Here is a 17,358-nt window from a genome sequence, read left to right on the forward strand (position 1 = left end):
AAGGGAAAGGCTTTCTGAAAATTTTCTTCAATGACAAAGAAGCAGGAAACCCTTTAACTGATCTAAAAGTGGAGAAATACCTTTTTTTTCTCAGGGATACAAGCGTTAATTAGTATAATTTTACTAATGACCCCTGCTTTGTGTATCCGAGTACTTGAGTATTGCTGTTGTGCAAGACAGATGGAGATAAATTACTGACAACTAGCAAAGAAACTGAGTGAGGGTCAGTCAGAAAAACAGGAGAACTGCAGACAAACTGCATCGACACAGATGATCACAAGCCAGAGCTCGCTGACAGAGGTACACAGACACTTAACAGAGGAGCTGCTAAATGCCACTGGAGTACAGCTTTGAAAATTGGCTCAGAATTGAATCAGCACCTCTGAGCCCAAGTCTCAGCAGAAAGTGTTGTGGCTGAGCTTCACTGGGAAAATCTGAGAACTTAAAGCGGAGCTGTGAAAACGAGGCCACTCGCATTCAAGGTCAAGACACAACCTGGCAGCAGTACGGCCAAACAAAACAGGAAAAACAGCAATGAGTCATTAGGACTGAGTCATAATTTAACCTAATATTCCTACACCTGATTTGATTCACAATCACATTTGGAAGGAGGACGGCAGGAAGACTCCAGCCTACAATATCTGCTGTGCAGCTGACTGGTGGGAGTCGTTAGGAGCAATGGAGCAAACACTTCCTTTCATAATGTCACCATACTCCTCTCAATGAGGTCTTCAAATGCACTGCTAAACAAATTCAGGAGTGGTTTCATGAACACGGGGATGGCCTCTCCAGCCAGCAGACCTGAACATCACTGAGCTTTTATGGGAATTTGTGGAGCGCAGAGAGCAGAGTGGATTTCCTCCTCCATCATCGCTCAGAGAAATGGAGGCTTTTTTTTTTTTTCATGACGAATGGTTCAATTTTTGACTGCAAACACATCAGTTCAAGTGTATGACAGCAAACCAAGACAGACTAACATCCCTCTGCAAGTAAAGCCTGACCCTGCTCTTCATTTGTATTCATATATTCATACTTTTAGGTGTTTGCACTATTTTTGTCCACTTTGTCTCATTTGCAAGGTTTCCTGTGTGATAAGCCCATTATTTTTTAGTTTTTTCTTTTTTAAAGTCTGCCTATCTATATTAACTAGTATTTTAAGGTCCTTGTGGGACTCGAGCTCATCTTCAGCAGAATCAGTCAATCAATAAGTCACTTTATTTGTCCCTAAAGGGTAGCTGGTTTTGCAGCAGTGAAATTAACACAGGATGAAGTCATAAAGCACATTAGCACACATCATATAACTAAAAAGCAACACAAAGCAAGAAACGAGCAAAACATCAATAAAAGGAGTTAAATGGCAAGTAAAAGTATTTAGCAACAAAATATATTACACTCTGACTGGATAAACTCACAAATGTGTGCTCCTGTTATCTTTTCCTCACAAAATGCGACACTGAAACACAGCAGAGCTCATAAAACAGTTCTTAAATCTGGTAAATCAGTGTTTAGTCACATTAACAGCGTGGCTCAATGGATGGTTTTGGGTCAGTTAGTCCAACACTTCGCTTTCAACTAATATTTCGAAAGATATAAGATTGATTGCAAAACATTCATGACGCACACATGATAAAAATTCCGAATGAATAAAAATGAATGATGAAACGTAACCACTTTGGTAACAACATAATTTTGTTATCTAGTGCCATTCTTTAAATTGGCCCAATATTTTTATTCTTTATGACAAAATGTCAACAAAACCAACACCACCATAACCATCTGCCCCCACTGTACTCAGTGTTTAGTGCAACTTAGCAAAAACTCCCACACTATGCTAAACTCAGCTGGTGAACAAAGTACCTGCTAAACATCAGCATGGGCACGTTGTCGTTGCGAGCATGGTGAGGTTAGCATTTAGGTCACCACTGAGCAGCCTCACAGAGCCGCCAGCATAACTCTTAGTGTTGAGACTGTTTTTTTCCTTTCATCCCTCTACTTGTTTTGCATTACTGAAAGGATATTCAGACATGAGAGGACAACATTAAATTGAAAGGACAGTTTTCCAACCCTGCAGGAAACACAGAATCAAAAACATCAAATGAGAAGGGAGCCTGACAACATGAGATCTCCTCTAAAAAAACCCAGGCAACTGTCTGACAAACCCACTCAAAACTCATTCAGCATCGAACAGTATACGACTCTCAGCAGGAATCTGAACACTGCATCCATATAGGTTACTAGCTCCCTCGCAAACCTCAGTAAATGCCAAGGCCAGACTGAGAAATATATTCTCAGTTGCTGAGGCCATCCTGGCTGTGAGTCATCAGTGTTATGTTTAGTACGTCCCTGACTTCGTCCACTCCAATTAACCGGAGTTTCATTATTCCCCCGAGACTCTCACACGCACAGCCATCGCTCACACGCAGGCACGCCAAGGGACACACGATAATTTCTAATTCCTGTTTTCTTCTCCACTTCATGCCGTACATATCCCATACCATAGTCATGCAACACACAACTGTGCTCCTATGTCTGTCAGGAATTCACTTTAGAACTGCCAGGAATAGTTAACAGCAAAGAAAATGAAAACGGAACACCTGCAAGTGCACTTAAATGTGTCAAAATGAAGCACTTTTCTTCAGGCTTAGTTTGAGCTATGACCACTGATGGAGCTTGTTAGCAGCATTTGTACTCGACACCCTGCCGAGCATCACCACTCATCTGGAAACACAGAAACACCTTGGTTTTTTTGCACATCAGGTGTAGTAGAGAAGGAAATAATACATTCACAAGAACACCAATAATACAGCGTTCTTGTTCATTAATGTCTTGCGGCTTTGTGGTGTCAATATTCAATATCAGTACATAATGCAATCAATACAACACTGGATAGTTTTGAATTTTTTTTGCAAGATTCTGAAAAAACTGTTCGATTTCTTGCTCCTCAGCTCTCTTCACCTTTGACCGATCTCTCTCTCCTCTTTCACAGATATTTCTCACATATGAACCCTGTCTCTCAGGCATTATTCCCTCATGCCTCCTCAAGGAAGTGCTGGACACTGTTGGGCCTTTAATCAATAAAGCAGAGCTCCCCAGTCAATGGCTGTGTCCCTAATTGCTTTAAACATGCCATCATTCACTCCCCTGATCAGAAAGCCTAACTTAAATCCATTCGTTCTAAACAATTACCGACCAGCCTCAATGCTCTTGTCTTCATCCATTATTCTTGAAAAAGTAATTTTCTCCAAACTCATGTCCTTCTCGAACAAATTCAGCCAACTGGACAAATTACATCAATGTTTAGGACGCTCCATAGTACAGACTTTGCTCTCCTTAGTGTGACAGATTTGTCTCCTGCCTCAAGGATGGATCAAATTCAGTTAAATCTGATAATGTCTCTTCTTCCTGGGGCGCCATAAGGCTCCATATTATTTCATTCTCTCCGTATATGTTTCCATTGGGATCAATTCTTAGACAATATAATATCTCCTGCCATTGTTATGCTGAAGATACATGCATGTCTATTCGTACTGACGATGTGAAATCCTGGATGGCAAAAAGCTTCCTTCAGCTGAAGCAGAAGAAGTTTGCCCTTGCTCCTCTGTCATTGAATGTAAAGCCTCATACAAGAAACATGATTCTGTTTAAAATTTGATAAAGAAATCAGCTCAGTTGGCAGCACTGCCTTTTTCTTCTTCTAACATCTCCTGCGAGATTACAATCATTCCTGTCCATTTCAGATTTGGAAACTACAGTTCATGCTTTTATTTCCTCTCACCTCAACTACTGTAATTCTCTCTGTAGGAATCAGTCAGTCGGCTCTATCTCGCCTGCAGCTGCTTCAGAATGCAGCAGCGACACTCCTCACCGGTACCAAACAGAGACCACATCTCTCCTGTACTCGCTTCTCTTCACTGGTTCCCACTGAAGCACAGAATTGAAGAAGTGAAGATTCCTGTGTTTGTTTTTAAAGCGCTGCACAGACTGGCACCAGGTTACATCTCTGAACTGTTGACCTCCGAGTCCGCCTCCAAACCCCTCAGAGCTGCTGACCAGGCTGCACTCTCCATCCCACACACCAACTTACAATCTAAAGGTGATCGAGCATTTTCAGCCGTTGGTTCTAATTTGTGTAACAAGTCGGCCACAAACAATTGTATCTTCCTTCTCCCATGGCGATTTCAAGAAACCCTCTGAAGAGCTACCTCTTTTCTTTTGCCTTCTAACTGCTATCGTGAAGTCAGGCCAGATCACGTTCTGGTTTAAGTTTGTTTGTAGCTTATTTGCTGCCTGTGCAGTGCTGCTTCAACTAAACGTGTGTGACTTTGTTGGGAAACTTAAACAAATCGTCTAAAGCAGGGGTGTCAAACTCATTCTAGTTCGGGGGCCACATACAGGCAATTTGATCTCAAGTGAGCCAGACCAGTTAAATCTGAGCATAATAACCTATAAATAAATAAAGACAACTCCAAAATTTCCCCTTTGTATTAGTGCAGCAAAGTACATTCTGAAAATGTTCACACTTAACGAAATATCTCTTTACAAAACATCTTGAACAACTTGAAATTTCAAGAAAAGTAAGGGCAATTTTAACAATGTTATGTCTCATTTTATCATTGACACATTACAACTTACACATCACAGAGTATCTAGAACTCAACAATCTAGCATTTTGCTTAATGATCAAAAAACAACTTGCCAAAATCTAGAAATTCTTTGAAATTTACAGTTTTACAAATTTGCAGTTCATTTCTTTGTAGTTTTTACCCTCTGCAAAAGTCATCCTGTAGGCCGGATTGGACCCTCTGGAGGGACAGTTTTGGCCCACGGGCCGTATGTTTGACACCCCTAGTCTAAAGCAAAAATCATGAATTTTCAGAAAATCACTTCACCCTGTATGTTTCATTTTAAAAAATCATCCAAAAAATAAATAAATGCAAATGCGTGCACCAAATTTCTTTAAAAAAATGTAATATTCTACCTTGATCCGCACAACTGAGAAGCCTTAAGTGACTCAGCTGCAACCAACAGACTTGTGACAAAAATTACGGACTATATGGCTGAACTGCGCTGAACTGCAGGCTGTGTTTACACAGAGCAGATGGAAGACGAGGATAGAAACTAATTAAAAATGTAATTAGTAAAGTATCTTTAGTGTAAAGCCATCTTTTTTTTTTCCAATACTGGAAACACCAGCAGACACTTTGCAAAATCCTGAGCATGTTGATTCAACAGGTACAACACGTTTCATGCATTTTTAAACCACTAATCACATAAATTAAACTTTTGCTTTGTCTTGTTTTGTTATATATGGCATTATGCCATGTTGGACTGCCCAAAAGACATTTCTGAATCTTCACTTCTTCTAGTCATGGTTTTACAGTTTCCATAGAGATGCTGAACTTTATACTGCAGTGAACTATGAGCCTGCAGTAAGTACAGATGTGACAGAAGCAGAAAACCAGCCAGAAAGTGCTTGTAGTTCAGAGGGTTAGTTAATTTTTGTCTCTTATTTATGCCTGTTTTACCCACATTTCTGATCTCTCTGGAAAGCATTGCCAGTTGCTTTAAAACGTGCTGTTACGTTGACGCTGATTCGACTTGACTCTAAAACTGTATGATGAATTATAGATATTGCGAGCACATGCGGCGAGCTGGAGGGATTAAGACTAGAACAGTGTGATTAGTGTTATTGTGACCTCAGGCTCGAAGTGTGAACACACATTAGTATGTGTCTACAGCACTTAATGCTGTGACATTTTGCAAAAGGACTGTTAGACAATCCACAAATTGCAAGTGTGGTGCCGTAACACCCAACCCAATATCACTCTGGTTTACATGTGGGACTGTGAGTGCTATAACTATTATTATTTCTTACTCACATTGTGCTTGGTGAGACCAGAAATGTTGCTCGCTATTGCCTGAAGCCAGTCCAAGCAGTCTTCAGCTGCAGGAAACTGTATCACTCCACTGCAAACTCCGTCCACAGCTATGACCTGGAAAGCATTTTTCCTGAGAGAATCAAGAAGAAACAAATAATCAGACAATTCTGCACTTTTACATTCTCAGCATAAACCTTTGATTGATTTTTCTCTCTCTTTCAATCTGAAATGTCTACAGGTTATTTCAAGGTGATCAAGGCTATATTACTGTTCAAATGTTTGGGGTCACATAGAATGTCCTTATTTTTTTTCCAATGAATATAACATTAAATTAATCAGAAATACAGTCTAGATATTATTTATGTGGTAAATGATTATTCTAGCTGGAAAGGCTAGTTTCTAATGGAATATCTACATAGGGGTACAGAGGAACATTTCCAGCAACCATCACTCCTGTGTTCTAATGATACATTGTGTTAGCTAATGGTGTTGAAAGGCTAATTGATGATTAAAAAACCCTTGTGCAATTATGTTAGGACATGCATAAAAGTGTGAGTTTTCATGGAAAACATGAAATTGTCTGAGTGACCCCAAACTTTTAAACAGTAGTGTATGTAATATTATAAAATTTCACATGATCCAAGCCTCTAAAACTCTCCTTGTAGTTCTCCTGTGGCACAAACTACAGACAACATGGCATGGATGTTGTGAAAATGTTTTGTGACATTTAGCAGACAACTCAGAATTCTTACCCAACTACAGTGGTATGCAAAAGTTTGGGCAGCCCTGATAATTTTCAAGATTTTCCTTTATAAATCACTGGTTGTTCGGATCAGCAATTTCAGTTAAATATATCATATAGCAGATGAACACAGTGATATATGAGAAGTGAAATGAAGTTCATAGGATTTACAGAAAGTGTGCAATAATTATTTAAACAAAGTAGACAGGTGCATAAATTTGGGAACCCTAATAGAAAAATTACATCAATATTGAGTAGATCCTCCTTTTGCAGAAATAACAGCCTCTAAAGACTTCCTATAGCTTCCAATCAGGGTCTGGATTCAGTTTGAAGGTATTTTTGATTTGACCATTCTTCTTTACAAAATATCTCCAGTTCAGTCAGGTTTGATGGTTTCCAAGCATGGACAGCCCGCTTTAAATCACACCACAGATTTTCAATAATATTCAGGTCTGGGGACTGAGATGGCCATTCCAGAACGTTCTACTTGTTCCTCTGCATGAATGCCTGAGTAGAATTTGAGCAGCGTTTACGGTCATTGTCTTGTTGAAGTATCCAGCCCTGGCGCAACTTCAACTTTGTCACTGATTCTTGAACATTGTTGGCAAGAATCTTCTGATACTGACTGGAATCCATGAGACCTTCAACTTTAACAAGATTGCCAGTACCTGCACTGGCCACACAGCCCCACAGCATGATGGAACCACCACCAAATTTTACTGTGGGTAGCAATTGTTTGTCTTGAAATGCTGTGCTCTTCATACGCCACGCGTACCGCCCCTTGTTATGTCCAAATAACTCAATTTTAGGTTCATCAGTACACAGCACCTTATTCCAAAATGAAGCTGGCTTGTCCAAATGTGCTTTAGCATACCTCAAGCAACTCTGTTTGTGGCATGTGCGCAGAAAAGGCTTCTTCCGCATTATTCTCCCATACAGCATCCCCTTGTGCAAAGTGCGCTGAATAGTTGAACGATGCACAGTGACACCATCTGCAGCAAGATCACGTTGTAGGTCTCTGGAGCTGGTCTGTGGGTTGAGTTTGACTGTTCTCACCATTCTTCGCCTCTGCTCATTTGAGATTTTTCTTGGCCTGTCATTCCGGGCCTTAACTAGAACTGTGCCTGTGGTCTTCCATTTCCTCACTGTGTTCCTCACAGTGGAAACTGACAGCTGAAATCTCTGAGCTAGCTTTTTGTATCCTTCCCCTAAACCATGATGTTGAACAATCTTTGCTTTCAGGTCATTTGACTGTTGTTTTGAGGCTCTCGTGTTGCCACTCTTCAGAGAAGATGCAGAGAGGACAATTTGCAGTTGGACACCTTAAATACCTTTTCTCATGATTGGCTCCACCTGTGTATGCAGGTCAAGGGTCAATGAGCTTACCAAACAAATTTTGTGTTCCAATAATTAGTGCTAAAGGTATTCAAATCAATAAAACAACAATGGTGCCCAAATTTATGCACCTGCCTACTTTTGTTTAAATAATTATTGCACACTTTCTGTAAATCATATAAACTTCATTTCACTTCTCATATATCACTGTGTTCGTCTGCTATACGATATATTTAACTGAAATTGCTGATCCAAACAACCAGTGATTTATAAAGGAAAATCTTGAAAATTATCAGAGGTGCCCAAACTTTTTCATACCACTGTAAGCATCCTTAAAAGAACCGACTGCTGAATGCTTCGTTTTAGATTAAACCCACTTTCACGTCTGCATGGAGCTGGAGACAGGACTTGGTTACATCAGCAAGGCAAAAAAAAAAAAAGAAAGAAACCAATGAAACTGAAAACTAAGAAAAAACCTAACTGAAGCTAAAAATCATAAACTGTCAGCATACATTTGTTTGCTCCAAAGACACAAATGCATGAACCTGAACCAAGTCGCTGTTCCTTTTTGTTGACAGTTTATCATACGCACTTATGTTGGAACACACTGTTCTGGCAATGTCATAGCCAAAAATACTTCAATAAAACAGATTGATGTTAATCCTGGCCTCTCTGAGTCGAAAGGGCAAGTTGAGCTTCAATTTGTTTGAATATAAACTGAAAGTCAAGCCACTAATATGGCAAATGAATCTACAAACTTATGTTGGCCTTATGCAATTTTCAGCTAACAAGCTAAAACAGGCCAAACCACAACTGCGCTCCATTAATGTCCAATCCGCAAGATTACTGTTTCTATCATCTACAGGGAAGCAAAAATGGAAATGCATTTATTGACAGTTTAATGGCTTATTACATCTAGCCTCCACTGTTCAGTAGTTCTATGGCACATGCACAGGGCTAATGTAAGCCAAATTATTCATTAAGCACCGCTGCGGTTAATTCTGGTCCAGATTCCTGTTCACACTGACTTCATAAAGACACCAAGAGAAGAAATATGAAGCCTCACATGCTGACAGGTAACTCACTGACAGGTCTACTTGGTTCATCATCAGGAAAATTCAAATTCAGATGGCAGAAAGCAGTCAGTCTGCACTTTAATGCTTCTCCTGTGTGTATTTATATTGTCTGGTTCCACAAGGAGCTCATGAAGACATACAGCAGCTGATTATGAGCATTATTAGGCTGCAAATCAACTGGCTGTTATGAATAATGACAAGCATTTAGACACAGGTCGAAAATGAGGCGTCTGGTATTATTGTGGTACGATTATAGTGGGATTGCTCTTTTTAATCGACTTAATGAACTGACAAATCACACAGAAGATTCACAACACAACAGAATGCGATTGAAATTGCTTTTGATTATCTGATTTATCAGCTGTCTTACCAAAGCTTTTAAATAATAAATATGTACAGTAGGTTGTGCTTGCGGATTGATTCTAAAGTCACTTCCTGAACAGTTCATAGACGGCAGAGATGTTTTAGTAAATTAACATTTGAATTATGTTAAAATCACAGAATATACAGCGGCTCGTACATTTCAGAGCACAAACGAAGCACCAGAGTCCGCTTGGTACCAGACTGAGTTTGTAAAACCTAACAGCCCATTAAAAACCAAGCAAACAGGTTGATTTTAATGAAACCAAAAAAGGTTAAGAGTGAATGCACCCCGTGTTTAATGGGACATTCTACACAGCTGAGAGAAAGCGTATGTATTTATAGAAGGAGCGCGGCAGTGTGCTTCATCTGAAAATCCCCAAGCATTTAAAAAGCAAGAGATCTCAGCACTATCATCCTATGGAGCCTTAAGAGGAGAAGCGAGTGACACCACTGGCACTTCAAGATGAAGTCCCGCAGCTCACCTGCAGACGTCAGAGCCAGGGATGTACTGCGACAGGCGCGAATGTAGCAGAGGAATAAGGCGCAGGTCCACCCATCTCTTCTCCCAGCGAAGCCCCGGGGACGTGGGCCAGGATGAGCAGGACAGCGTGTCCTGTGGAAGTGCAAAACACAATTTAGAAGAGCTGTTCTCTTCCCACCTTGCACATCTCAAACGGCTCACATGTCAAAAGCCCGAGTGCTGCTGCTGCTGTTGTTGCCGATGCGCGGACAGGCCGAGCGAGCACAAGCTGCAGATTAAAGTGGCTTCACCCCCCTCCTCAAAAGATAAAGATAGAGCATCACGGTTATCAGTGAGCAGTGACAGTTGCATGGAAACAACTTTCTGGCACTGGGAACGATGCTGCATGGTTACAGAAGGACAGTTATAGAATCAGTCAGTCAAAAAAGAGACAAATGAGAAAGTACCGTGTTGTTGGGATGATAATTCAAGTGCAGGCCGCTATCACACAGAGGGGAGGAGGTCCCACTACTCTGGTCACTGGGAATACCTGAAAGTACAACAGAGGAACACAAAAAGGCCAATAAGCCCGTCAACACCTCCATCTATTTCAGGGTTTCCAACTGCACTGAATCATAGCCATCAGCGAAAGTGTGTTGCTTTGTTCTGCTACACTGTTGGCTCCAATCCTGTGCCAATTTGTATTCAGTTGACTGGCTGGATGGCCAGTCAACCTGGCCCACATACGCATATGAAAGGATTTTATAAATGCTTTCATGTCTGATGACGGGCTGAAGCTTTCCCATGCAGGAGCAATCAATTGCACCACAATGAGCGATGTCAATTCTCTCAGTTTAGTCTTTAGTGAAGTTTCTTTCCTCTCGTTTTGTCTCTCTTTAACAAAGCAGCATCTTTACTTGGTGCTTTACAAGACAAGACACACACACAAAAAAGGAAAAAAACGAGGTAGCAGTTGAATTTATTTTTCTTTGTGTTTCTCAAAGTGGCTCCAGTTTAGCGTTTCCAAGACAACCAATTCAAGACAGAAAATAACAGCAGCTAAAAATACCCTTGTTTGATTATTTTCCACGACAGTAATGCTGATTATGTACTTAGACCTAATGCTGAAGTGTGTGAGCGGCGGCGCCTTACATGTGCAGTCCTCACACAGTGGCAGTTTCAAAAAGGCTGGAGTCTTCTTTAAGAAGGAAACCGTGAGAGTCACTTCTTCGCCGGCATTTCTCAAAACCTGGACCTGGGAGGTAAAGCAGAAACAACATGGGAATACTTCAACTGCACGAGCTGCAAACTGTGAGGTTTTCCGCTGATTGCTTGCCTCGATGAAACATGGCGTGGCAATGTTTAGCTAAGAGTGGAAATCCAAGATAAGGGATTTACACAGACTGCAAGTTTTATCCTCCGTGCTCACACATATTTCTTACAGCTGCATTTAAGCAGGAATGAAAGAGAAAAATTGGCTTTACTTGTCAAAAAGATACAAATCATAAAGTGAGACAAGATAAGCTGTTGAAAGAGTTGTTGCAGTGTAAGAAACTATAAGATACGAGTTGACAGCTTACCACTTCCTCGTGGCGATAGCTTCTGACGTTTATTCCATTTATCTAGAAACAACAATAGCATGGTTACCTTAAATAATATTGCTGGCACCATATCACTGCAGCTCCGTCTTCCAAATGATTAATGAGGCAAGCAGAGTAATTGTTATGGCATCTGCGCTGAAAACTGTAAACAAGAGTCACATCCACAGTTGCCATGAACACAGAGTGTCTTTGGCTCATCAGTGTTTCCGCAGCATCACATGAGCCAACCGAGAGGAGATGTGGGAGATTTTTTTTTTTCCTTTTTTTGACTGAAAGGCGAGCAACAACTAAAACGCCTTTGCCTAAAGGGGTACAGAATTATTCAGTTCTCTGGACATGTGGCGTATGCATTATTGAAGATAGAAAATGAGTTGTTATGCAGGTAGGATGAGATGTGTAAGCAGACATTAATTTGGCATCTTACCTGAAGGATGCCATCTCCAATAAAGAGCAGCCCAGAGAGTTCAGCTGGAAACAAACAAAAAATAAATCACAAATTCACTTTAACAGAATCACAACAGAGGAGTGAAATGGAAGTCTCAAAGCTTTTCCAATACTGACACTGTACCTTTTTGTTCTTTTGATATTTTTGAAATCACAACAGGGATTTTATGCTCTGCTCCACCCTAAGGAGACAAATTAACATGAATTGAATTGCAGAGGTATCACAAATGCAGAACACGGCTCGCGAGAGCGGTAGCGAATCCCTGAGCCAACGCTGTTGTTGCAGTTTGACAAGGAAATGATCAATAACACTTGTTCAGACTTAATTTAAAGAAGTTGAGAGGAGCGGCCAAATCAGCTGGGATCTAAATTACCTTGATGCTCAGGCCGAACCCTCCAATCGTCTGCCTCCTGATCGTTACAGTCCTCTCCTGCAGTTAGAGACAAGAGATAAGCTCTGACTGATGCTCGGCCTGGGGGAGCTTTAGCCAAAAGGTTACATAGTTAAATTAAGAGAAATGCTGATAAAATTAAGCATTGCATGACTTAAAGAAACTACTTCTACATTCTTACTTGTACGTGCTGTGCAGTTAAAAGTGTCAGTGTGCTGCAGAGAATTGTTTTCTGCTGGTCTAACGTGTTTGACTCGTGTAAAGATTATGATCTCATGTACAGTAATGCAGAACAGACAAAGTTCAGTGTTTTTTAACATCAGTTTGATCGTTGAAAATGTGATTTTACATGCATCTGTGATATCGTACACCTCGCTTTACTCAATGTTGTCAGTAATCTCAGTCTGACTGTTTCCAGTTTATATCCAGCATCGATACGAAATGGGGAAAAAAATACACCGTATCATCTTTTGAAATTGGTTTCTACAAAACATAATACAGTTTATTTTGAACCAACTCTACACTGATTTGGAAATTGATGTAATTCAAAACATATATTTCAGCCCAAAACTATTCATACCCCTGTCAAATACAAGAAATGTCTTAATTCTTTTCAGTTACACATTAATATTTCACCTCAGATTCGATATAAATAGGACATATGAGACAGTCTGAAGCCGTAATCAATTTATTTAAGGTAGAAAGCGTCAAGAACTTCTTTAGCAGGGTGAAAACAACGAATAACACTGCCCAAAATCTCAATAATCAATTGCAAACCCCCCTTTTTTTTAATCACAGCCTGAAAACGATTTTAGTAAAAAGTTTCTTACAGGTATCTGCAGGAATTTTGGACCATTCCTCTTTTGTAAATGTTTCAAGATTGTCAAAGCTGCTGGATAGTTCAGTAACTAGCACCTCTGACTTTTGCATGGGAGTTTGATTTTTCAAATCCCAGTCAGGGTGCAGTTGTCTAGTGAGGAACCTTGGACAAGGCTCTTAATGCTGCCAGGCCTACCTACCTTGTATCTACTCTCAGATACACATCACTTTGCATAAAAGCGTCTGCTAAATGAAATTGTAAGTTGGAGGGTTTCCATGCTGTCACCCTTTTCTGACCCTTAGACAGAATGGTTTGTTTGATCATCCTGTGGCTATCTGTCTTGGTATCACTGACATGGTGATTTTTGTTTTTGTTTAATTTAACACCTTTAACAGTTTTACTTCACATAACATAATTGGTCATGGTTCCAGACTTGCCCACATGTCCTATTTAGTACGTCAAACCTGAGGTAAAATACTGATGTGTAACTGAAAAGATTAAGAAATTCCTTGTATTTGACAGGGGTGCGAATAATTTTGGGCTTAAGTGTATATTAAGTATTTAAAGTGACTGAAAGGTATTTAAGGTCGATTGCTAACTTATGATGGTATATTTTGATACTTGGACCTCGGGTGATATACAATATCAGACCAACAACTGATCAGAGGATTGCATGTAAGGAAACCACAAACAAAGGCAACTGTGATGAAGACAAAAAAGACAGAAACATTTGGCAAACTAAGCAACAATAACTAAAAAATAGCTGTGCAATGTGTTGTCATTTTGATAGACACAAATTCCCCTGCGACACACTGTACCGGGCTTTGCAAAAGTTCTGTTACACTCGGTTTCATGACCTTTAGAGACGTTTACATGTCGGAGTGAAAAATTCCATTAAACAAACCAAGTTCTACCTTATAGGCAGGTGTCCTTAATACAATTTTTTTTCTCCGGTGAAGTTGTATCAAGATGGAAGTCAAAAGAGTTGAGATATCTGCTCTCCTTTGTGCTGAACATCAGCCGGATGACCGTCCACAGAGTCGCGGAGAGGCTAAAGAATGGTGAAGATCTTTCAGGTCTTCACCATTCTTGGAAGATCACTGAAAGATCTTCACCATTCTTGAGCCTCTCCGCGACTCTGTGGACGGTCATCCGGCTGATGTTCAGCTGCTTGGCTCTGTCAGACTTGTTGTGGCCAGCATGAAGGAGAGCAGATATCTCAACTCTTTTGACTTCCATCTTGATACAACTTCACCGCAGAAAAAAATTGTATTAAGGACACCTGCCTATAAGGTAGAACTTTCAGTTTATTTAATAGAATTTTTCACTCCAACATGTAAACGTCTCTAAAGATCATGAAACCGTGTAACAGAACTTTTGCAAAGCCCGGTATATATATATGTGTGTGTGTGTATAGAAATTATGAGCATGACTTAGGCTAAAATGCTATAACGTATAAGTGATGTTTTAAATCATTTAGTTGCAACCACCAACGCTATTCATATTCTTTCTCAAAAAACTAAAAGACACATATTTTTAACATTTATAAACACTAGCTGTTGGTAAACTTCAGTGTAAGAGTTGTTTGATGCAGGAATGGGAGGACGTGTAATTTACTGAAAAAATACACATTTGTACCTTCCCCAGACATAAATTACACAATAAGAAATGACAGCGCCTGAAGAGACAATTACAGCAAACAGTGACTTAGAAAAAAATCTATGTATCTTCAAATTCACAGAAGAAAATGGAAATAAAACTGGAAGAGAACTGCAAAATAAGACAAGTCTCATAACTAAACTGGAAATTATTTGGATATAACTCCAAGTCTCTTATCCAGACATATTTTTTCTCTGTTGTATTTCAAGGGTTTTATGAGACTTTTTTTTTATGGATGTTTGTTAAGACTTTTTGATGTTGAAACTGTCTCAAGTGTTTGCAATTTTACATTTTTTGGATGGAAGAGTATAAAGATGTTGCTCCGTATTTTAAAGTTGATGTGTCCAACAAGAGTCTGTAATCAGCATTTTTCAAGGCATTTACTGTTTACAAGTGCAAGAAATCAACTATTTCTTACACCAAATAAAGCATTTTATTGAAATGTAAAACTTCTGCACTTGTTCACGACACGCTGAAATTACATTAGCATACCGATGCCTTTGCCCTTTCCGTTGATTATTAACGATGTTTCAGAGGGCACAAACCTCCATTTGTCTGAAGATTTATTTATTTTTTATCCAGTAGGATGTTATTGAATGAATAATGCCATTTTAGGGAAAGGTCATGGACTGGGGTCTCAGCCTAGTCTATATATGAAACTGTGCATTTATTAGTGTGAAGCAAAACTTGTCAGATGTGATGACAAGTGAGACCTAAATGTTAAACTAAAGACACCAGGATCCAGCAGGTGAATCCCTATTTAATGACTGCATTGGATTCATGAGTAATAGATTAACTGATGTGCCGCTAATGCAGACATTTAATGTTCTCGGTATCTTTGTACTGTAACCTTTATTACTGCTGTACATGTTGGTGATGTCAGTGAAGCATAGCATTCAGTAATTACAATGTCGACTGGGTTACTTACACTTGAATAAAAAGGCTCTCCTGACACACAGATGACATCTTGCTCTTGAATGGTCAGAATATCTTTGGCCAAGTGTAGTCGAATATTAAACGGCTCCTCATTACCTTCTTGCATCAAATAAATCCCAGTCTTTGTCTGCGAACAGTCAGAGATAAAAATCATTCATCATCCCTCCAGAACTAAATTAACTGGCCATGAAATGAAATGTCATTGAGAATACTCGGCGCAAGATGAACATGGAAATTAGCAAACAGTTTGGGTGAAGTCTGTTATTTTCTTTTTTACTATTTCCCTTGTTAACGTTAGTGTTGTAACAAATAACCACATTCAGCGTTCTGAGTAATAAACGCACATTTAGGCAGAATGAAACAAACGTAAGAAAGCATTTTATGGCTTTGAATAGCGCGCAGACTCTCAAAGAAGCAGCTTTTTTTTTCTGATTCCTGATGAAATTTTGTGCCATCTGCGCTTTGTATTCATACACATTGGGACAAAATCAAATTATGGCATGTAATTTATCCGAAATGTAAGGTTGATGAAAACGATGAAGCTGTGAAATTGGCTAAAGTCAAGCTCACCCACATCTACGTTTGAATTTCCCTGCTATGTAGGAGCGAGCGTGAGGACCGTGCGTGTTTCCGATGATCCGTTTAAAACATGCTAATCTGCATAAATTTGCATTCTGCGTATCCTTCCTCCTCACAAGCTAATTGTGATGCCTGCCCTGTCCTTGACTTAAAAAGGTCTAAATAAAAGGAGCACCTTCACCTGACAAGACTGCTGATAGAAGAAAGCCACCAGTGTCAGCATCCCTGTCACCCGGGATACGCCACTCATCAGTTAACAAGACAGTCGGTTACAGGGCTGCTATTCTTAACAAGAGAATCTCCCAAACTGCAGGTTAAACTTGAATCAAAGTCCGTTTATAGAGCATATTATCGCTCAGCCGTAATAAGGGAACGTAAAGAACTGAGCCTCTGCCTCCAGCTGCGGCGTGAGAAATGAAATTCATTCACATTATTCGAAGTAATGTGTGTCTGTGCAGAGTCATTAGCGGAGCAAAACGAGGGCAGTAGCTCCTGTATATTTGTCAGCGTCTCAGGTGACAGAGCTTTGTCTGACCCGCCGCAGCACTTGCATTGTACTTAATTAGCCTTATCTCTTATCCTATTTCATGTTTCACGGTTACTCCTCCCCTCCAAACTCCCCACCATTATTATCTGCATCATCATCTCCAATCTGATAGCGTGAACATGACTATTTACTCTGCAGACTGCATTAGACATGCAAGGACATCTTATTCCAACCAAGAGCTATTAATTAGGGGAGCAGTGGAGGGCCCTTACCCCTTTGACCCTCAAAATGCACCGATGAGATTAAAATGCGTGTTATCCTCTAAAAATTTTGTCGAAATTACACCATTTATCAGAGCCAGAAACTGTAAAGAAGGGGAAAAAGTGAACGGAAAAAAACTTAGGCAATTTTCAACTTCTCAACACTCACTGAGCTAATCATGTGTGACTTCTGGTTCTGTTTGGAAAATTAATGAAATCTGGGCTTAAGAATTATGTTTCATCCAAATCACTTTGCTTTTTCATGTCTTAACTAAAAAAAAATCACTGAAAATAAACCCTTTGCAGAAAACTCTGAGATTTTCAG

General features: G+C 39.8%; 1 protein-coding gene across 2 annotated transcripts in view; it reads right to left on the bottom strand.

Annotated features, from left to right (window-relative positions):
* The window catches only part of sntg1 (syntrophin, gamma 1), a 44,141-nt gene that overhangs the window by 14,154 nt on the left and 12,629 nt on the right, over positions 1-17,358 (bottom strand). For both annotated transcript variants that reach the window (XM_051952889.1, XM_051952888.1), the window contains exons 4-12: positions 15,700-15,834; positions 12,275-12,331; positions 12,025-12,082; positions 11,881-11,924; positions 11,436-11,477; positions 11,008-11,110; positions 10,323-10,405; positions 9,878-10,008; positions 5,880-6,009 (exon numbers count right to left, since the gene is read on the bottom strand). In XM_051952889.1, coding sequence (XP_051808849.1) covers positions 5,880-6,009; positions 9,878-10,008; positions 10,323-10,405; positions 11,008-11,110; positions 11,436-11,477; positions 11,881-11,924; positions 12,025-12,082; positions 12,275-12,331; positions 15,700-15,834 — 783 coding nt within the window. The remainder of the gene's footprint in view (positions 1-5,879; positions 6,010-9,877; positions 10,009-10,322; positions 10,406-11,007; positions 11,111-11,435; positions 11,478-11,880; positions 11,925-12,024; positions 12,083-12,274; positions 12,332-15,699; positions 15,835-17,358) is intronic.

The sequence above is a fragment of the Acanthochromis polyacanthus genome, chromosome 9, assembly GCF_021347895.1.
Source record: "Acanthochromis polyacanthus isolate Apoly-LR-REF ecotype Palm Island chromosome 9, KAUST_Apoly_ChrSc, whole genome shotgun sequence".
In the NCBI taxonomy this organism is placed as follows: Eukaryota; Metazoa; Chordata; class Actinopteri; family Pomacentridae; genus Acanthochromis; species Acanthochromis polyacanthus.